At 35.5% G+C, this 23,240-nt stretch overlaps 1 protein-coding gene across 8 annotated transcripts in view; it reads right to left on the bottom strand.

Moving 5' to 3' along the window:
- Positions 1–23,240, bottom strand: part of ATP2B1 (ATPase plasma membrane Ca2+ transporting 1) — a 118,372-nt gene that overhangs the window by 22,059 nt on the left and 73,073 nt on the right. For all 8 annotated transcript variants that reach the window (XM_039471918.2, XM_039471912.2, XM_039471915.2 and 5 more), the window contains exons 6-14: positions 20,467–20,607; positions 18,026–18,064; positions 16,789–16,950; positions 14,296–14,510; positions 11,361–11,603; positions 9,793–10,034; positions 6,551–6,788; positions 1,016–1,195; positions 260–347 (exon numbers count right to left, since the gene is read on the bottom strand). In XM_039471918.2, coding sequence (XP_039327852.1) covers positions 260–347; positions 1,016–1,195; positions 6,551–6,788; positions 9,793–10,034; positions 11,361–11,603; positions 14,296–14,510; positions 16,789–16,950; positions 18,026–18,064; positions 20,467–20,607 — 1,548 coding nt within the window. The remainder of the gene's footprint in view (positions 1–259; positions 348–1,015; positions 1,196–6,550; positions 6,789–9,792; positions 10,035–11,360; positions 11,604–14,295; positions 14,511–16,788; positions 16,951–18,025; positions 18,065–20,466; positions 20,608–23,240) is intronic.

Genomic DNA, 23,240 nt, shown 5'->3' with positions numbered 1-23,240 from the left:
AAATAAACAAACATAGAAATGGAAGCTGCTTAGATGTTGGAGAACTTACTTGAGAAACTATCGGTATATTCAGAGCAATATCCTATTTTAATCACTTAAGATAAACACAATTTACCTAAGATATCAAAGGAAATGTACTTAGATTTTATTAAAACAGATATCCATGACTCAATCTAATATTCATTATCTATTACTAGTTTAGGAAGCAGAACACATTTCTGTATTAAGAAATTGTGAAATAACTGAAAAATCTACTTACCTTTAACCAGTGTATGCTTATCAGTAGGAGATGATCTTGCAAGTACTCGAAGCTTTGGCCAAATCTTGTCTATCCTCTCTTGCTCAATCTATAAATGTTTATCAAAGTTAAAATATGCCCAAAACTAGTTTCCTAAATCCTAATTAGCTATCTGGCATATTTATCAGTAGCTCTCCAAGTATGGTCCACAGAACAATACCATCAGAAACTCCTGGGAATTTGCTAGAAATGTGAATTCTTGGGCATGGACCCAGATCTATCTTAGCAAGTACTCTGGGGCAGGCCCAGCAATCTATGTTTTAATAACTTCTCTCTAGGTGATTTTGATGCATACTCAAGTTTAAAAGCCACTGTTTTATACATAAGACAAAATTTAAAACATCTCCCTACTGCATTATGAAAATAGAACTTCCTTCATTTAGCCTAAGTTGCTCAGAGAGTTTGGGGTCCCCTAAAATATTCTCCAGATCAGCCCTTCCAACCCATCTCCCATTATTCCCTTATACATACTGAACTTCTGAAATTGGCCTAGATTCACTGCTTCTACCTTCATATAGCATTCATATAGCAAGACGTGCTCACTCCTTTTAGGACCAATTTATTATCTCTCTTTTATCCCTTAGACTAGTATTTTGCTTCCTAAAGGTTGTTTATTTCATGCATGGGGCCTAACAGTGCATATTCAATGTGTGTTTGTTGAATTAAATTCCTAATATATTAAAAATCTGTCAACTAAAAAAAAAAATAAATCTTTACCTCTCCTTTTTCATTTCGTATTCTTCTGTTAAAATCTTTACCTTCTAGGCACAGAAAATCTTCCCCAGGATGTAAAATACCACATTTGGTAGCAATGGCCCGAGCAGTGTTAATATTATCACCAGTGACCATCCGCACAGTAATTCCAGCCCTCTGACATTTTTTAATTGCATCTGGTACCTGGTTTACATAGAAAAAAATATATTACAAAATTAAATTGGTATTTCTAGAGGAAAAAAATATTTCAGTGCATACAACTGCATCATTTTATGGTTCCCCAAATGATTACAATGCTACAGTAACTTAATGATACTGATTGATTTCATTTCCAATACTCAGTACTTCTTGAACTATTTTCAATAATCTCTTTCCAATTCCACCGCTAGGGTTAGCTTAGCTCAGGCTTTGTTTTCAATTATTATCTACTAATTTGCTTGCAATATTTATTTACAGAAGGCTTTTTAAAGCACCCTTGCCCCCTAACAACCATTAGGCAATTCTTTTCTGGTTGGCTTTCTAACTTTCTGGTTTTACCACCCAGATGACACCAGAGCAAAATGTTGGTGTTCTTTTGTTTAGGGTTAAGAGTGGCTCACAATCCATATCTTTTAAGGGTTACTTTACCTACTCTCATACCTTAAATTTCCATCTAATTCCATCATAGTCTAAATGACTCTCGAATCTACATCCTGCACCTATCTCACTGTAGGAGAGTTAATAATTCCACCTGAAAAGTGGGTATCATGTTTCCTTTACCTATTTACACCCGAAAAGCAAAACGTTTCCTTTTCTTATCTAGCAGAAACGTAACAGTCACCTGTACTTCCTCCTTCATCTCCCTTATCCTACATCCTTAGAAGCTAGTAAATCCCATGGATCCTACCTCGAACTTGTCCTTCATCATGTCTCTATTGCTTGTTGCCCAACCTACTGCAATGGCTTTTTAATTCGTACCCTGTCTTTAAGTTTGTTTCTTCTTTAAAAATCTGATATATTTGATGGCAGAGTTTTTTCTAAAAGAAACGTACTTTCTTAAAATATATGATGATTCCTCAGCAGTTATACACAAACCACAAAGTTCTCAGTATAAAAGAATCACTGTTTTTGCCTCTGCCACTATTGCTCCTTTTACCTAGAAAATCTTTTCTCATTTTTCTATAACTAGAAAATCCACACTGAGCCTACTGGAGCAGAGGTTGCAAATTCAAATGCCTACAGGATCATGCAGGTAATACACATGAAGAAAATATGCTGAAAATGACAAACTCCCAAGACAAATGTTTAATGAAAAGAGCTCTTTAGCTCTAGTGTACTTCTGCCATGATGCAATGAGAGCCCAATGTTAACAGAATCTGTAATTGGAAACGAAAGAAGAAACCCAGATTTGTGTGTAATTTCTTCATACTTAATGTTTCTGACCCCTGCCCCCCAACTCCACAAGATAACTTGACTGAAGGCTAACTTTGGACTGCAGCCTATCTGTGAAGTCTATCCTAAATCCAGTGTTAATCTAACTTATCTGGTGCTTTCTTGGCCTACCTAGACAAAAGTGCACCTTCATCTTATACATACCTCTATTACAGGTCATTAAGTCATACTATAGTTATTGTTTACCTGAATCCTCAATGAACTTCTTGAAGGTAGGACCTTTACCTTATCTTTGCATCACTAATGCCCAGTGTGCCTTTTGTTCATTTAACAAATAAGTGCCAGGCATGTAACTGGAGCTTAGTATTTATTGAACTGCTGAATTAATTATCTTTGGGATAAAAGCAAGAGGGCATTTTCTAAGGGGTACACATTCCAGGCAAAGTAACTTTTTTTTTTAAGATGGGTCTCACTCTGTCACCCAAAATAAAGTGCAGTGGTGGAATCCTGATTCACTGCAACCTCTGCTTCCTAGGCTCAAGTGATCCTCCCCTCTCAGCCTCCCGAGTAGATGGGACCACAGGTGCACACAATCATGTCCAGCTAATTTTTTGTATTTTTGGTAGAGACTGGGTTTCACCATGTTGCCCGGGCTGGTCTTAAAATCTTAGCTAAGGCGATCTGTCTGCCTCAGCCTCCCAAAGTGCTGGGATTACAGGTGTGAGCCAACATGCTTGGCCCAGGGTACCGTGTTTTAAAACATATATGTAATTAATTGCAACTTATATACATATTTATAAGTTTTAAGATTTACATTATAAAAGTTATTTCCCTCCACCCAGTAAACTCTTAGTGATTCAAATCATTGGAGACAGACATCACATGCACTTACTCAAACTAATATTTACTGAATGCCAAGCACTGTGCTTAGGTCCTAATGCCAGAGTAATGAGCAAAAGGACAGAATTTGCTTGTATTATTTTTTCAAAAAATCAGTATTTGACACTAAAATACTTGTCTGTTTTATAAATGTATATACCTCCTGTTATCTCATTTGAGATATAATCTAAATTTTTATATCTAAGCAGTCCTTGATTAGGTAGTATCCCAGGATCATCTGGATACAATGAAATAAAGGGAGAAACTGGTCTCAGGTGAAAACTATGTGGCAAACAATACATAAGAAAGGCACATTATTAACTGCCTACTAATCATCAGATGCTTCCAGCTTAAAATTCACAAACTATCTCTACTTTTACATGTAATAAACTAAAGCAAAGCCAATTACTTATACATATGCAATAAAAACTGGATTTGTTCTAGACATCTAATTATTCAAGAATCCCTCCACAAGAACTGCATTGTACAAAACAGAGAAACTCAGAGAAAGCTGTTTTATACTACATTCTTAATTTAGTATATAAATACCCATCTCATTTTGATACTGAACAACAAGTGCCATTTACATGCTTAAAAAAAGATAAAACTCTCTATCAACTGCAATGCCAAGAGCATGATAATAGACTGCTTTGTCTTCCAAAGAATGAAAGTTGCAGATATCCTGATTTAATGTTAAAGTTTAAACCATAAGTCAACATATAAAACTTTGACAAGCCAGGCACAGTGGTGAATTGCCTGTAATTCTAGCTACTCAGGAGGCTGAGGTGGGAGGACGCTTGAGGCCAAGAGTTTGAGGTTGCAATGCATCATGATCTCCCGCCTATGAAAAGCCACTGCACTACAGGCTGGACAACACAGAAAGACCCCTTCCTTAAAAAAGAAAAAACACAAAAACAAGACAAAACAAAACAAAACAAAAAAACACCTTTGAATGATTCTCCTATGACCAAATGACAAACATTATCCACTGGGCTATTTTTTAAGCATTTGAGATTACAAAACCCCAAACCAAATTTATCTTGATCTCTCAACAGGCTGCTCCTTCTGATTCTTATTACATTGGTAACCCTCTATCAGCCACCAAGTTTTATGAGTTGGAGTCTGATTCCATCTCCTTTATAAGACTTCTAATTGTAGCAACCTTTGTCTTAAAAGCCTTCTTTCCTAGCTACACACTTTCTCTAAAACATCTTTAGTTTCATCAGTGATTTCTCCTGAGTAGTTCACTTTCAGGCTCTGAGGCGCAAATGCTTGTCATACATCTGGATGTCTCAGACACCTCAACAATGTCAAGAACAGCATATCCAAACCCAACATATTATTTCCTGTTGGTTCTATCTCGACTTACTTTCCAATCATCCCATTCTTTCCATCTTCTATGCCACAACAGCAAGCCAACCCATGATGATCTCTTGCCTGGGATCACTCAATAATCTCATTAGCTTCCCTGCTTCTACTCTTCTTCATCTCTAATCCCTGTCTTACACAGTACCCAAAATAGTATTTTAACAACATAAATCATGTCACTTCCTAGCCTGAATCTCATAATTCAGAGCCTTCACAGCCCAGTAAGGCCAGAGATCATGTCTCTCCTTTCTTCTTTACACTTATAGCTACACTGGCCTCTTTTCCACCTTTGAAATAGGTAAATACTTTTCTCACTTTCACTTTTCATTTCTCGTTTTGCTTGAAATGTTGTGCTTGCAGCTATTTACGTGGCAGGCCCACTGTGAACCATCAGTTTGCATCTCAAATGCCACAACCCCAGAAATTCTTAATGCAGTCTCCCTCCATTATTTTATTTCATCATACTGTGCATATCTTACATAACCCTTTGGCACTTGTAACTGTCTTATTTAATATCATCCCCCCGATACGCCACCCAGAATATAAGACCTATGAGAACAGTGCCCAAGTCTTATTCCTCCCAGAATGCATTTTCACTTGACACAGTGTCCATGTATCTTATCATTCTACCTACTTAGCTGACTTCTTCCCCTAGAATATAAATCTCAAGCCTGTTCTGGTCACTGTAGTATTTCCAATTCCTAAAAGAGTGCTACACGTTAGTTTTTGAATCCATTAGCTGATAAAGTTACTATACAAAAGTGGTTTTCTGTTAGTGCTTTAATTTATGTTGCTTCTTTGCTCAGAATATACTTACCTGCACACTCTCTTTCTTGGTCTAGCTAATACTTCCTTCTTTAAGAATGAGATAAGGTAATTAACCTCTTGGAAGTCTTACACGATCCCTCCGGTGGTTAATACAGCATATAGTCTTTTAAGCACATGTGTTTTAGACAAAGCTGGTATTTTAACACACTAGGTCTACTGTATAAAGCACTATACATTCTCAATTTTTAAAAATCTGCCAATTAAGAGTAACAGTATGCATACCTCATAAAGGCAGCATTAAAAAATTACATGTAAAGCACATGGCTTAAGTATATGGCACACAGTAAGAACTCAGTTTAAAAAAATACTATTACATTAGACTAGGTTGGGAACTCAAGTTCTCTGCTCATATAACATCCTCTGTATATACCCAGCAAGGTACTAATATCCTGGGTTGCAATAAGCATGTGTTTAGTTCATCCCACATAAGATAGTAACTTGAGGCCAGGGACCAGATCTCAAAACTCTTTATGTCTCAAGTACCTTAGGATAGTGCCTGGCACACAGTCGTTCAACGAACTTAAAAAAAGTGCAAAACCAAATAGCAAAAAAATAATGTAAAGAAGGAAATCAGTCTAGAGCTACATGCCATCCAATATGACAACTACTAGCAAGACATTTTAATTTGAATTAAATTAAATAAACAAAATCCTTTTAGTTGCACTAGCCACTGAAAGCTAGAAGTCAGTAGTCACACTGGCTAGTGGCTACTGTACTGAACAATATACAGAACATTTCTATTACCACAGAAAGCTCTACTAGACAATGGTAGTCTAGAGACTGTGAAAACAAATAACCTAATGGCACCTATTAAGATATGTAACAGTTGAAAAATCTACCCAGTTCAAGGCACTATGCTAGGTTATAGTGCTACAAACACATAGGATCCCAAAGAGAGACTGTCTTTAAAAACCATAAAAGGTATACAGTAGTATATGCACTGTAGGTACTACTATTTCACTTATCCTGGGTTCATACAGAAAAAAAAATTACAAACACCAATAATTGTACTAGAAAACTGGTTACAGTTAAGGCCTAGGTCCTCTATAGTTATGAGATTCTGCACATGCAGAACACAGAATGTTTCACCACCTCAGGTCTCACAGGATCTTCAATCCCCACAACAGCAATGCATGTAAGGCCGGTGACAATATCATTTTCATTATCCCACTCTGGTTCTGGTTCTCCTGCTGGAAAATCTCTGAATGCAAGACATATGGTTCTCAAGCCTTCTGATGCCATCGGTTCAATCACAGTTTTTACAATATCATCACGGTCCCTTGGTCTGAACACTTTTGCCTCACCATTAGCACTCAAGATTTTGAAACACCTAAAAGGAAATGTTGAATCCAAACATCAATAATTAACAAAAATAATGGTTAATGCCATTTAAGTGAACTGGCAGGCCTAGAAATCATGGGATCTGATATCTGGAATTTAGAGAATTACATGTAATGCACTTCTACAGACTTAAATTCATGTTTCACCCTCCCCTTTACAAAACAGTTCTAATATGTATGGTTCTCATTTGATAGTTCTCTATTTATCAGTTACTCTAGAACTTCTCTAAACCTTCCCTTTTGGAAATGCAGTGCTTTCAAATTTTCATAAAGAATCCCCAGGTGGCAAAGGAGAATAAACTATATACGTGACCATTTTGGTAGAGAATCAGACATTAAATAACACAAAAATCACAAATGTTTTCTTTTTTTTTTTTAAAGTAAAAAGCCAAGTGCAGTCAGCCCCTTACCTGAGATGTTGTTTCATCACCATGAAAGAAAAAAACCTTCTTGTTAAAATAAGCATTCTATCAGAATGACAGTTAATGCCAAAATAGTTCTTATTTTCAGTGACACTACCTTTTTCATTATGTAACGAATAAAAATCATACTATATACCTATTTAAAGTTTGTTTTTCTTAATGACTCTCTATACTCCTCCCCCTTGATGATGCCATCTCCTCCTGCTTCTAGGGAGGTAATTCCAAAATCTACATCTTCTGTTTTGTTTTTTGAAGCTTCCCATCATTGCTGACAAATTCCACCCAGACATTTTATCAGTACCTAAACCTTAATGGATGAAAGACTGGAAGATGCCTCTTTACTACCCATGAAATGGGCATCAACACTACCCTAATCATTTTGATATAAGTCTAAAATTTTACCTTAATACTTATTTTTTCTGATCATCTTTCTACTATTAGCTCTTAAGTCCTACACATTTCTCCTCTGAGCAGCCTCCTCAATGCGTTCACTCCTTTTTATTCCTCCTGCTACTATTTCCTTTTGGTTCTTACTTCAAGCTACGAAGCTACAGCTTCTGTAATAGTAATAGCTTTTTAACTGATATGTCTCTAGCTGATTTTTTGTTTCCCCCCCCCCCAACCCACCTTGTTCCCTGATGCAAGAATTATCTTTAATCACAGCTTTGATGATTCTATCACCTGAAGAAAAAAATACTTCATTTGTGTTATCTGGCTTACTTGAATTTTAACTGCTTAGCCCCACATTTATATCAAAATGCAAATATTACTGTGGGAACACTTGCTTTATGTTTACTATCCATCAGGCTTCATGCTAGATATTTGGTATGCATTATTTCACTTAAGTGCCACAGAGTTGGTGGTTATCACCCCTTTTTCAGTGGAGGAAAATGGAAGTAAGGGAAGAATCTGCCCCATATCCCAAAGCTAGTTAGCTGCAGAGGAAGACTCAATGCCTGATCAGTTTTGATTTAAAAATCTCTCCTATCCCATTTATCTACCAAGCATCAAGCCAGGGATGAAACAGATTTCTAACCTTTTACAATGAAATTAGATAACTGAGTGTATTGTGGCAAGAAGAAAGCTCTATACGGCCTGTGTGCCACAAAAGCCCATCACAACTCAGCTAAACTATACAACCAGATATTCCCCTCCCCAATATGACCTGCACATCCCCATCTCCTTTCCTCTGCTGTGGCTTCCCTCACTTCAAAGTTCTCATTTCATACCAAAACCTATCCTTGAATGCCACATCCCTATGGTGTGATCTCTCACCCAAAAACTTTTTACCAATTTACTATATGCTGCTTTCACAGTTATTTGCTTATATATTTATCTCTTAAACTAATTGTAAAGTGTTAATATCAGCTAATAATCCACATGTAAGCAAATTAAAAGTATATTTTAAATATTTACTTCAATATTTTAAATATTGCTCAAATGAGTTCCAATTTTCTCAAATTGTTCTTAACCAGTATGTGTGTGTGTGTGTGTGTGTGTATGTGTGTGTGTGTGTGTGTGTGTATATATATATATGTGTGTGTGTGTGTGTATATATATAATTTTTTTTTTAAAACCAGTTCTCTACTTCTTTAGTGGAATTAAAGAAACCAAAATAATTTCACCACCTTTAATAACAAATAAACATCAGGGGAACTATATGCGAATGCATAACTGCAAAATTAAAGGTCTGTAAAAGGACAGTAAGAAAAATTAGCATTCAAAATGACAGGAGATATTTAAATATGACACTGCAGCAGCGTAAATATGATAAATCTCACTTTGATAAAAAGATCCAGCTTTTATTCTTTGCTAATCTAAAAATTACTCCATACTTCTCTTATCACATTTAGAGTCTAGTAACCACAATGCAGCACTGAAGATCTAAACTTGAGGCCAGGTGTGGTGACTCACACCTGTAATCCCAGCAATTTGGGAGGCCAACATGGGTAGATTACTTGAGGTCAGGAGTTCAAGACCAGCCTGGCCAACATGGTGAAACCCTGACTCTACTAAAAATACAAAAATTAGCCAGGCGTGGTGGCAGGTGCCTGTAATCCCAGCTATCTGGGAGGCTGAGGCAGGAGAATCCCTTGAACCCAGGGGTGGAGGTTGCAGTGAGCTGAGATCACACCACTGCACTCTGGCCTGGATGACACAGTAAAACTCCATCTTAAAAAAAGAAAAGAAAAGAAAGATATAAACTTGAGTTTCTTCACAGGAGGGTTTTCAACATTCTATGTATTAAATAACAAGGAAATCAATGTCTAAAAATAAATATTAAAGTATAGTTCATTAAACATACCAGATTGAATGCAACGGGCTTATTTTCCCTGTAGCAAAATACTAAGAAATAAGAGAAGCTAGAGTGTGAAAATGGCAGAATATCAGTGGCAAATAATCTGGATACCATAAAATATGCTAAAAAGCTCTGAGGTCCTATCAAATGCCTGATGTTCACAAAAAGAAGACAACAACAACAACAACAACAACAACAACAACAACAACACAGGAGGTATTCCATTAAGCAACTACAGTTAGCAATTTATTCATCTAAGCATTTTACTCTTACTTTTTCAGAATTATCTCAGATGCACCCTTGCTGAATATTCGATAACTTCCATCTGAATTTTTCAGGACAGTACTCATGGACTTCCTAACAGAATTGAACGTGTAGACTTTGTACAGCGCTTCTTCTGGTATTTCATTTCTAACATCCTGATAATCCCGTTTTAAATCCAAAAGAAGTCCCAACAAGGCACATTCAGTTTTATTACCAACATGACGAGGCAATCCACCCTCTTTCTCTGGTGGCTACAAGAGAAAAAGGTTTAGTAGCTAGTATCTTGTTTCTCTATGAACGTTTAAAATTTATAATGTAAAACAGAATGTAACATTCTAAAATAAAATTACAAGCAATTGTCTAATATCAGCATTTTAAAGAACGACATAGAAAAGTAAGGTAGAAAGGAGCCTGGGGTGAGAATGACATGGATTCTAATCTCAGTCCTGCCAGTTACTAGCTTCGTGAAATTTGACAATTACCCAACTGCTGTGGTCCTTGGCTTCAATGTCTGTAAAACAGAAGCACTTATGACCCCAAAATTTAATGATGTATAAGATGTATAAAGTTTGTAGTTGGTTCCTGATACAGAGTGGAAGTTAATTTCAACTCCCTTTTCCTGTTTTCACTGAATTTTTATATTAAATCATTCAAAATTAAATCTATTTTACCAATTTTTATGGCTTAAAAGTATATGCATTAAAATACTGTTCTCTTAAATGTAGCGGAAAGCTTTATTTCCTTCACAGTGCCTTCAGAAACACCACCTTATATAATCATCACAATGGTATCAAGGACAGATGTGATCATCTTTACCCACTAATTAAAAGAAGGTAGCTCAGACTTTCAGCTACTAAAAGGCAAAGGCAGATCTAGAACCAAGATCCCATAACTTTCCAATGCAATCATCCAATTCATGTATATTTTCACAAATGAATAACTTGCAATATGATTTTTGTTAATGATTTTCATCCATAAACCACTAGAAAATATTAAGTCAAACATAACACTGCATACTTTCTGTTATAAATAAAATTTTTAAAAAGCTTGTGAAGTTGAAAATATTGTATTATATGGTGGCACAATTCTAGAATTACTTTACTGCATTAATTCTAAAAAAGTCTAAGGACCACCATATAGATAGGAACTACTGAGAAACCAGAGCACATAGCAAGCACATATAAAACATGTTATTTTAAGTTGAAATCTGGCTTTAAAATATTCTCTCAAGTTGAGAGCTGACCTCCTACAGTAAAACAGCTTGATCTTTCTCAAAAATGAACTTAACAAGAATTTAAAATTAAATACATGCTCTAGTTATAAGAGTGGAGAGTTTCTGAACACAGGAATTCAAAATATAGGAGAAAAATGTAAGTAAACAATGTTTATGTTGGTCAGCAGACATTACTCATAACATAAATTTAAAAACTGTTACATAAATATATGCCTTTTAAACACAACACAATTCAGTTTACTTTATATAACAGTAAAAGTGGTTCTGAAGACTTACATACAGTCTGATCATTACAGATTTGAAAATTAATTTTCACATATATAAATTATTTAAAAACCCTTACCAATATTTTTGATGTATAAGCACAATTCACAGAAATTCCTGTTACAAGATAGGACAAAATATTTGGTGGAATAGCTTCTGGTTCAGGAACCTTCTTATAATGTTTCTCATTTATGTAAGCTTGAACAACTGTCATTCTGTTCATTGTCAAAGTTCCTGTTTTATCTGAACAAATGGCTGTAGCATTTCCCATGGTTTCACAAGCATCCAGATGTCTTACTAAGTTATTATCTTTCATCATTTTCTACAGTGACAAAAACAAAATGAAACAAAACTAGTTAAGCTCCATATAAAACCAATCACCTCATTACATTAACATGATTATAAATTGTTTTAAAATTAGAACTAAAACTCCCAGCTTTACATAAATACAATGTATAGAGTACTGACATAATACTAAAAAAAAATTTTTTTTTTTAGTGTATTTGACCTATTAAAATAAGTTAAACACAGTACTAGGGCTTTCTGGGGTTTTAATCATTTTATCGCTGCATAACATAACCTAGTAAATCAATTCAGGTACCTGCATCCATACACAAACAACACTGAATATTATGTCTCCAATGATTTTTGCAAAATGTCCTCACATTACAAGAGTAATGACATTCTGTACTGTGAAGTATATCGGTACTTATAGTAGTGTAAGAGTATATTAAAGGATTAAGTCTCCTTATTAAGTAGAAAACAGAAGATTCTTACATCAGTGCCAAGGAAAAAATAGCTTTTATCAGCTAAAATAAAGAGCTCATGAGTATGTAGTTGCTTGATTTTTTAAATTATTAACTGATAAAGTCAACATATCAAAACTAAAATGAGTCATTTTTTATCTATTCTATATGCTGACAGACTTGGTATTTTCATCCTTAGGATCACAAACTGTGTCTCACGTCTTTCTCTCATCTACACTAGAAAAGCATTTCTAAAACACCAGGAGTTTTCACACAAGTCCCATAGGGCATTTAAGTTAAAACACTTTATGATTAATTCTCAGTACATATGTGAAATGTGTTAAAAACTACATGGAATTTTTTTTTGAGATGGAGTCTTGCTCTGTCACCCAGGGTGGAGCGCAGTGGCACGATCTCGGCTCACTGCAACCTGGACCTCCCAGGTTCTGCCTCAGCCTCCCAAGTAGCTAGAAATACAGGTACGTGCCACCATGCCTGGCTGATTTTTGCATTTTTAGTAGAGACAGGGTTTCACCATATTGGCCAGGCTGGTCTAGAACTCCTAATCTCATGATCTGACCGCCTCGGCCTCTCAAAGTGCTAGAATTATAGGTGTGAGCCACCGTGCCAGGCCTATATGGAGTTATTTTACAAAGTGTTTTCTGTGATGACTAATATGCAAGATACTGCCAAAAAAAAAACCAAAAACAAAAAACAAAAAACCGGCTCCCTGAAAAAATACATGAAAAACAGTTGTTTCTTCCTAAATTACTTGTGATTTACATATTAAAGATTAGAAGAATGAAGTTCTGTAGTAAAGAAACCACGTTCGGTTTTGTGAAACACTAACAAAGAATCCATAAAGACTATACCTCCGTGAAAAGAACAGTAATTGGTAATATTAGAGCTAGATAAACATCTAGTAAATTAGGCTTAAAAAACAGTAGTTAACTTGTTCTTATTTTCTGTTCGAGAAATACAAATCAATCTTGCCATTATCCTTCTAATCAATTGAAACATTAGTATCATTAATGACTACTCAAAATGAACTAAGGAAAGTTTGATAAAATGACTGTTCAATGTGTCCAAAACATTTTTTACCACAAATATTTCAAATTACTTTAAAATATCAAAAAAGACAAATAGATGACTATATCTTATCACATTTACCAATTTATTTTTGAAACGCAACTTGTTAAATGCCTGAAAAGAAAATAAACAGTAAGCAAAAAACATTCTTATCAAGACAGGTCTAATAATAAAGACTGCAAAGGTTGAAACTGTAACTAGTTAATTTATATTGCTCACTCTCAGCAATGTTAAGGAGAACTAGTAATTAACATCTGAAAATTTACAAAAGCAGCATTCTTTATTTGGTTATAATTTTTTACCTGCAAGATCATTTTGAAAAAAAAAAAAGTTCAAAATTGTCCAAGCTACATTTAAAAAAAAAAAAAATCCAATCCACCTTTTCCGTAAGATAGAAAATTGATAAAAAATAAATTAATAATCTTCAAAAGGATTATTACTTTAAGGTAAACAGCAGTAAGCAAAGCCATTAAAGCTCATTTTTTAGCATTCTACTTGGAAAACGAGAAGGACTGAGCTACTGTAAATCAAGTGGTCAGAGGAAGGTGACACTTTAAGAGACCTGAATAAAGAAAGAGAGCAGGTTACTCAAAGGAAGGAACAAGCAGTTCCTTCCGAAGTAAGAACACAGTTGGGATGTCTGAAAATCATCAGGAAGGCTGGTGAGGTTGGGCCAGAAGAGCAGGGAATGAGCACTTAGACATAAGTAAAGGCCAGAATGGCAGGGCCCTGCAGGCCACGGTAAAGAGTTTGGATTTTACTTTGTCATGAGAAATGACTGAAAGTTTTTACACATGGAAATCATAATTTATTTATTTATCTATCTATTTTTAGAAACATGAGCCTAACATGCTCACCTTAATTTTACAGATGGGAAAGAGGAGGTGATGTGACTTGACAACTTAACTACCACATAGCGAAAATCAGGCTAGAACTTTCCTCAGCAGAGTCGTGCTTAGATTGTGTCAAGGTTGCCCTGTGTGGAATGTACACGTCTCTTAACAGAGATATTCAACTTGTGGGAGGTACAGGGCATCAATGACAGTATTTCTAAAGAAAATAGTGTACATTTATGAACGTCCTCACTTTCAAAAGCAAAAAGGGAATAACTAGATGGGCATTTTCTATACCAGCTAAGGCTTTAAACATAATACATCTACTTAACTATTTTCTACTTACTTTGACTGAATAAGCCAGTGAGATAGTAACTGCAAGTGGAAGACCTTCTGGCACCGCGACCACTAAAACCGTAACTCCAATAATGAAGAACTTCACAAAGTACTGTATATAAATTGGTGTACACTCAGCAAGCCATGGTCTTTTCTGAACCCAGAAGGTGTCAATGACAAAATATAATACTAGAATGATAACTGTGATGGCAGACATCAACAGACCTTTCAGAATAGAAATAGAAGAAAAATGTGATTATATAAATTTCCAGACACTGACCATTGCCAGATATATATATATATATATATATATATATATATATATATATATATATATAGCCACTGTAAACAGTTGTAACTGGCTTGATAGTATTGAATTTCTCTGAGAAATTGTTACTTCTTTTTTGCACCTAACTTATAACTTGACATTGTCAGATTTAATTTCTGCTTCCAAGTACAGTTTTGTCCCCAGGAGAACTGGGAGAATAATACTTAGGATTCTTTCTTCGACTTAATTGTATCTTTGGCCTTGTACTGAAACTGAGGCAAAATAATAAGCAATGACAAGGAAGTACCCAAAGTTTAGAATAAACTGGTGCTTTACATCTTCAGGAGGCAAGCTGCCTAATGCTTAAAGAGAAACTGAAAAAAATCTGATCAATGGGGAGATCTGGAATTAAAATTCAACCCATGTTTTAAAAAAATAACATTATAATAAATAATAAAATTATATAATATGAATTATTTCAATTTTTTCGCTTTATCCTTAGTGCTTCATTAATGTAGAAAACCAAGAGTTAACCATGTATTCTGTGGGATACTCTGCTCTTTGACATGTGTATTAAAGAATAAGGAAGCTGGCTGGGTGCAGTGGCTCATGCCTGTAATCCCAGCACTTTGGGAGGCCAAGGCAGGTGGCTAAGGTCAGGCGTTCGAGATCAGCTGAGTAAACATGGTGAAACCCCGTCTCTACTAAAAATACAAAAATTAGCTGAGTGTGGTGGCGGGTGATTGTAATCCCAGCTATCAGGAGGCTGAGGCAGGAGAATCACTTGGACCCAAGAGGCAGAGGTTGCAGTGAGCCGAGATTGTGTCACCGCACATTAGCCTGGATGACAGAGTGAGACTCCATCCCCTCCTCCACCAGAAATAAAATAAAATAATATAACATAAAATAAAATAAATAGATAAGGCAGCTGGGCGAGGTGGCTCATGCCTGTAATCCCAGCACTTTGGGAAGCTTGACCCCAGGAGTTGGAGACCAGTCTGGCCAACATGATGAAACTCTGTCTCTACTAAAAATACAAAAATTAGCCAGGTGTGGTGGCATCTGTAGTCCCAGCTACTCAGGGGGTGTAGGTAGGAGGATAACCTGAACCTTGGGATGTCGAGGCTCCAGTAAGCTATGATTATACCATTGCACTCCAGCCTGGGTGACAGAGTGAGGCTCTGTCTCAAAAAAAAAAAAAAAAAAAAAAAAAAAAAAAGAAAAAGAAAAAAACAGGCAAGTCTATATATCTTACATATCTGGTTCTACTCTTCTAACATCCCAATCTAATGTCTACTAAGTGCCATCACCACCTCAAATCCACTCTTTTCACCCAACACTACATGAGTTAGTATTACCAATTGACTACATACTACAAAAAGCAAATATGTGCTATTAGATAATAAGCTTACTGAGGACAGAAACAAAAAATCTTCACTTTTTCTATCATACTCCTAGAGAGTAGTAGAATGATGCAATTAAAGCAATTTAAAAAAAATTTTTTTGAGACAGAGTCTCGCTCGGTTGTCCAAGCTGGAGTGCAATGGTGCAATCTCAGCTCAATGCAACCTCCACCTCCTGGGTTCAAGCAATTCGCTGCCTCAGCTGGGACTATAGCCACCCACAACCATACCTGGCTAATAAGCAACTATAATAATATATGCTTGTTTATTCACACACTGTTCTTCCAAAAAGATGTTACTGCTAAAGGTCATGCTGTTTTTTAATCTCAGAGCTCTGCTTTTTCTCTTAAAGAATGGCTCTATTAACAGGTGTTCTCTAGTGATGGCAGTAATATAGTAACTTTAGTCTCACTACAATGATTCCATTCAGTGCAGAACTGTAACATTAGAGAGAGACATAACTAAAAATTTTCAAAATACACCAGTAAAAAGATAAGCAAAATGTGTGATGAAATTTTACTAAAATATTGGTTCATCTTTACTGAATAACCTCACAGGTTGCCTTTTCTCCACTTAATGCAGAAATTCAGAGATGAGTACATAGGCTTATAACTTGGGCAGACTTAGGCACGAATCCTAACCTGACTACTTATTAGCAAATTATAAAGTAACTCAAAGGGCTTGGTGCATTATAGATAAAACTGAAAATATTTCAAACTCTCCTATTCACAAAGTAACAATTTCCAGTCTTAAGTGTGTCAAAAGACAATTTTTAAGCAGAAAGTTAGCATATTTAAAAATAAAACACTTTATTTTCTTCTCTATATCATACCTGCTTTGCCAATCTGAACAGCCAGTTTTGTAAGTTTCCCTTGTAAAACAGATTTTTCCTTTTTTGGCAAATTTGCTTTCTTTTTATCTTTTTCATCACCATCTCCACCTTCTTCACTCTTCAATGGCTGCATTTCCATGGCTGCACCATCCTGGGCTTTCGCTACATTTAAGAGCAAATAGAATTTCACTATACTTTAAAAGCAGGTATCACTATTAACATTTTAAAGAAATTTTAAAAATCAGTTTCTTACACAAACCAGTAAAGGTATAAAAGCATTCAGCTTTGTGTGTGTGCGTCTGTCTACACAAAGAAAATAAGACAATAGTGACATTAGGTTGTGAAACTTTGTACCAGATTTGAAAATATTGTGCTAGGTAATGAGGATGAGACATATAGGGTCCTTAAACTGAGAACTAAAGAATACTAAATTGCTTTTCCTGTGTGTTATGTTAGGTAATATCTAAACAACATATTATAACCATAATGTAGAGATATGTATGACCATACATATATAGAAATATGCATGTATTTATAGACTCTTAAATAAATGCAAAAAATTTATCCTACATATTTTGTTTCTTATGCATTTTTGCTACTATGTAATAACCAGTGTTCAAATACTTGAAATGCTTACATTGAAAGTTAATCTACATAAACTTACCCCAATCTAAAAATCTGAAATACTCAAAAATCTGAAACATTTTGAGCACTGACATGACACAAGTGGAAAATTCCACACCTGACCTCATGTGATGGGTCATAGTAAAAACTCTGCTTCGTGAACAAAATTACTAAAAATATTGTACAAAATTACTAAAAATATTGTACAAAATTACTAAAAATATTATACAAAATTACCATCAGGCAATGTGTATAATGTGTATATGGCAATACTATAAATACATTTCATCTTTGGAGTTGGGTCTCATCCCCAAGATATTGAATTATGTATATGAAAATATTCCAAAAAAAAAAAAAAATCTGAAATCTGAAACACTTCTGGTCCCAAGCATTTCGGATAAAGGATACTCAACTTGTACCACAAATCATACTTAAAATCTCATTGTGGTGACAATGTGACTAAGATGCTGGCAGGAAGAGAGGTCAACCCAAGTTAACATATATTGTTGATTTTTTCTGCCACATGTATCTTCTTTTGAATAGATATGGTACACAGTAGATTTCTGGATATAATAAAAACCAGCTGACTGTACTTTTGTCCTCCTAAATTTACCTTTGTTGCGATTCTCAATAGCTCCATCTTGTTTCTTATCTGTAGGAACAAAATGGGAATTAAAGCTTTCCAAAAGAAATGAATACAGCCATGCTAAATTATGCAGAGGTAGTTCACATTTCTATAACAGTTGTTACACAATGGTGTGTGTGTCTACAGATTAGAAAACATTTGACTTGTGATGACCTGCTGGGTCAATGATTCCCTAAACCTTACCTATGGGAGAATATCATAAAAATAATTTAGGGTGTCTATACTTCTTTTATTTTTCCGTAAGACTTCACTATTTTATAAGCTGTAATAAACCTAAATATGGTACAAAAGGTTTTCAAAGTAAACAAATATAACCCTAAGAAAGCAGAAAAGGGGTGGAGATGTTATAAAAAGACAAGAGGCACACAGAAGAGTGTTGGTGGGAATGAGAACAAAAATTGTATGTACAAAAGATAGGAGCGGCAAGTTAGTAAAATCAGAATATGAATGTATAGCATAAGCCAGTAAGACTACCAGGTAAGGTAGCTCTCCAAATCAGCTTATATTTAGAAAACATAGAAAGATGAGCATATCTGAAGCAATAAAATAATGAAGGAGGGGATGGGTCTATTATCTAGAGTAGGCAGTATAATATTAAAAATTACAAAGAGACAACAGAACCATTCAGCCTATATTCTTCTAGCTTATTTATCGAGGAGAACTATCTTCAAATGGAAAACATGGAACAAATGTGGTCAAGAAGGAATAGAAGCTCAAGATTGATGAGGAGATAGTAAGAGAATACCTAGCTACTTTTAATGAGCTCAAGTTTGGAGAGACCAGACGGCCACAGTCCAAGCCAACAAAGGACTGAGACAGATTACACTCGACCGCTTTTGAGTAACTGCCAAGGCAGTCAAGGGAATGGGAGAAGGGCTGGAGGTCCTTCTCCAGATGGAAAAATGTTGACCTGTTCTTTAAGAAAAAAAAAAGAGTCAGCAAATTAGTTGTTAATTTCTGGGGAATATTCGGGACTGGATTAATAAAACCAGTGTATAAGACTTGGGGAGAAAAGGAGCTTACTAGAAAAGACACTGTGGAATAAAGTGAGGATGCAAACTGCCCTTCAGTGTCCAATGACTTTCAACTCCTGTGTATTGGGATGTGGCACAGCACAGAAAGGTAGACTCTTGAGCCAGATGGTGTGACCTGCCACTTACTAGTACTCTGATCTGGAGCAAATTACATAATCTTCATAAGCCTCAGTTTACTCATCAGTAAAAAATAACAATAGTCTTTACTTTGTACAGTTAGGAGGATTAGTGAGATAGCACATGCAAAACACTCAATAAATGGACTCATTACTGTGCTGGTCTTCAAACTGCATTCTACTCAGCCTTAAAAACAACACGGAAGCACACTGAGAGCTTCAAGGAGGGCACAGAAAAAAAAACTAGAATGTGGAGCTTGCCACCTGCATCTGCCTCCAGAACTTTTCACATACATTTTTGTTTCAAATAGAGATCTTATTGCTAACGGTAAAATTCAAATAACAAAACAAACCACTCAAATATTAAAAACACTGCTGTAGTTACAGCAATCTAAGAGTTTAGCAAGGCAGTTATTTTAGAATGTTTCAAAATATTCATGTAAGAAACAATATGGTTTTACTATCCTAAATAACATTAAATAAATCTAAGTGGCTAAACCACAGGAAAATACTGTCAACCTAAAGGGTAAAGAGGGGTGATCCTGAGTAGGAGGGAAGGATGGTACAGCAGATACTCAGAAGCAGGGTGGAGAAGGCTTTTTAAAAGTAGGCATGCGCCTAACTAGGAGATTCTGAGATGTCTCTTGTGTATAACAGTTTCTTGTAAGATCCTTGTGGATAAATGGTATGGTTATCATGTTTGCTGCTAACCAAACATCTGGAGGGACAGTAGATATAACACATCAAAATTTTAAAAAGATTTTGATATCTAATGATGGGCTGAATATAACAAGAGAAATATAAGGTTTCAAAACAAAGTCCTAGTCTTGTGTTCAAAAACCAAGTACATTAAGTATAGACTGGAAATGTGAATAGTTGAAGATTAAAAGCTCATTGAAACCAAAATATAATGTGGCTGACAAAGAAAGCTACTGCTGAAGGAACAGAAAAAATTAGCAAATAGAAAGCGAGAGTTCAATTCACTTTGCTGATCAGATGACAGGGGAGATTCTACACCTAGAGAATAAACGGACAAATGCCAATGGAAGTATTCAAGTAGATGCTGCATTTCTCTGGCCATGGTAAAGGGGACTGATGCATTTTCTAAAGGCCCTTAATGGGCTATTAAATCTAAAAGAAAAATATTTTAACTTTTTGTAGAAATTTTCATATCAGAATCTCTTGAAAGAAGGTACTAATTCTTATAAATTATTTGCCGTATTTCCAAACACCAATTACAGAAAATTATTATTCTTACTTTTCTTCTCCTTTTTCTTCTCATCTTTCTTCTCTTCTTCTTCACCTCCAGCTCCAAGTAAGGTAAAGATAATTCCAGTTTGAGAATTTACACCTACAGCTGTAACTACCATTCTTCCAGAGCCTTCCATTACATGAGTACCTATAACCAAAAACACAGTTTTTTTTTTTAATTCTAATAGATTTCCTTGCTACCACCAAATTCCAAACTTCAGTAATTATTGCTTTTAACATCCTCAACATTTAAGAAAATAATTTTTTTTTTTTAAAGACAGGGTTTTGGTCTGTCACCCAGGCTGGAGTGCAATGCTGTGAACATGGCTTGCTATAGCCTGGATCTCCTGGGCTGAAGTAATCTCCTGTGTCACCCTCCTGAGTAGCTGTGACCACAGGTACACACCACTACATTCTGCCTTTATTTATTTATTTATTTATTTATTTATTTATTTATTGAGATGGACTCTTGCCAGGCTGGAATGCAGTGGTGTGATCTCAGCTCAATGCAACCTCCACCTCCCAGGTTCATGCAATTCTCCTGCCTCAGCTTCCCGAGAAGCTGGAACTACAGGCACGAACCCAACACATCCAGCTAATTTTTACATTTTTAGTAAAGATGGAGTTTCACCATGTTGGCCAGGGCGGTGCAGATCTCTTGACCTCGTGATCCATGCGCCTTGGCCTCCCAAAGTGCTGGGATTACAGGTGTGAGCCACCGTGCCTGTTCCATTCTGCTAATTAAAAAAAATTTTTTTTGATAGAGATAAGGTCTCACTATGTTGCTCAGGCTGGTCTCAAACTCCTGGGCTCAAGCAATCCTCCCGTCTTGGCCACCCAAAGTGCTGGGATTACAGACATGAGCCACCATGTCTGGACTAATAAGATAAATTTAGTAAGACATTAAATAAAACTTAAATTCTCGTGCTTAAGGTTTTAACTCTAATCAATCATATCCAAGTTCGAAGCTCAATCTACTACTTGCTTACCATGTAATACTGAGTAAATTGTAACGACTCAGTTCCCTGTCTGTACACTTCATAGAAATATAATGAGATTTACATTTCTCATATAAGCCTATAAATGTAAAGAACTTAGCACACTGCCTGGAATTTGTGGGGGTTCAATGAATGCTCTCTTTATGATTAATTGTAACCTAAAGTATGAGGGACACTAGTTATTAGCTTCGCCATTAAAGTGCAGGGAAAACAAGAAATATAATTCAAGATAGTGAAAGAGTACTTACTGAGTCCTATATTTACTGTTATACTATGTATAACAGACAATTTATTTCTTTTAACAATTCTGGTTTTCTCTAGACTCCAATTTTTTAGGTTCTATTTTGCCTTACCACAGGTAATCAGATGTCGGCAGTGAATGTGCTCAGGCAAAGTAAACAGTTTTTAGTCTTGGTCATATCCCCACCACTAACTGAATACTGCTTTTAAAAATCTAAACTTAAGAAGCCAAGGACAGCAGTAAGAGATGGCATCATGAGAGTACATTTAAAATAAATGCATGTCATGTTTTTCAGTACATTTTTGGAATGGGGAAATAAATGCAGAAAAACTTTCCCACCCATACTGCGATAAGGGACTCTACAAAGTTATTTCAGCCTTTTCTTAAATGGGAAAAATTTATATAGAGTTCTCCTTGTATACTTGGTGTGTTAGGAACCTGAGTATACATAAAGCTTACCAGTCATCTCTGTTAAAAGAGAAAAGGACCAAAGTTCAGTTAAAGAAAATCAACCTGAAGAGCTAAGTACTATGTAAACAAGTGAGATGTACATAAAAGTCCATGCAGTACACATAGCAAACAGGAGACTATCTTAGTTTGTTATACATTGTGGTCTCGTTAATCTATGATGGTAAGTACGATTAGATAGCTTCCCTCTCCTTTGGAAAAATTATAGATTTTATTTGGTTAACATTAACTACAGTTTCTTAGAAGCATGGTAAGGGAAGTAGAATGAGTTAACACATTATACTTAAATACATTATACTTATAAATCCAAGATCTTTCCAGCTATTTGGTATGAATTACAAGCACACCAATACAAAGAAAAATCCAAACTGAGTGTGAATGTTTTAAGTGGCACAGGTGCTGAAGGTATACGCATCGCAAAATTTTCTTGGTGAAACCTAAGTCTATATTAGAATTGGAATCTTTATCCTATTTCTAATGGTGTTTATAAATGTAATTACTCTGATTTTTTGCAGTAAGATTTTCTGGCCAGTGTAAATGTGTATGGTTCTTTACAATAAGCTTCTTTTGGCACACATATATAAATCTTAAAAAGTTATGGTTAAACTTAGGTTTTGCTCTAAAGTTGTGATTCTAGCTTAACTGACCCTTGCAATATCACAGGTTTGACTCTGGTTTCAGCAGCAATCGTCTGACAATGTATGAAATGTTGGCAATCTATCAACATCTGATAATGATAGAAGACAGGCTACATTTAGCTTTCCCAAAACTCTAGCATAAATTCAGTCTAACAAGTACAGTTCTGATAGGCAATTTCACAAATTCCATACAGAATACAGGGAAATTAAAAATAGGAACCTTAGAACCTAACGTTTAAAAGAATATGATTTTGGGGGAATTTGTGATACTGTGGTTTCCTCTCATGCAGTTTTGGAAGAAAACTTATAATTTTTCCCACCATCCCTTCCATTTCATACCTACTTACTTCAACTTATTTCAAGCTATCACAATCAGGTTATTACAAGAGCCTCCCAAGTAGTTACCCTCCATTTCAAACAGTATCCTCACCTATCC

The sequence above is a fragment of the Saimiri boliviensis genome, chromosome 7, assembly GCF_048565385.1.
Source record: "Saimiri boliviensis isolate mSaiBol1 chromosome 7, mSaiBol1.pri, whole genome shotgun sequence".
Classification (NCBI taxonomy): domain Eukaryota; kingdom Metazoa; phylum Chordata; class Mammalia; order Primates; family Cebidae; genus Saimiri; species Saimiri boliviensis.
This window is presented reverse-complemented; position numbering and strand designations above follow the sequence as displayed.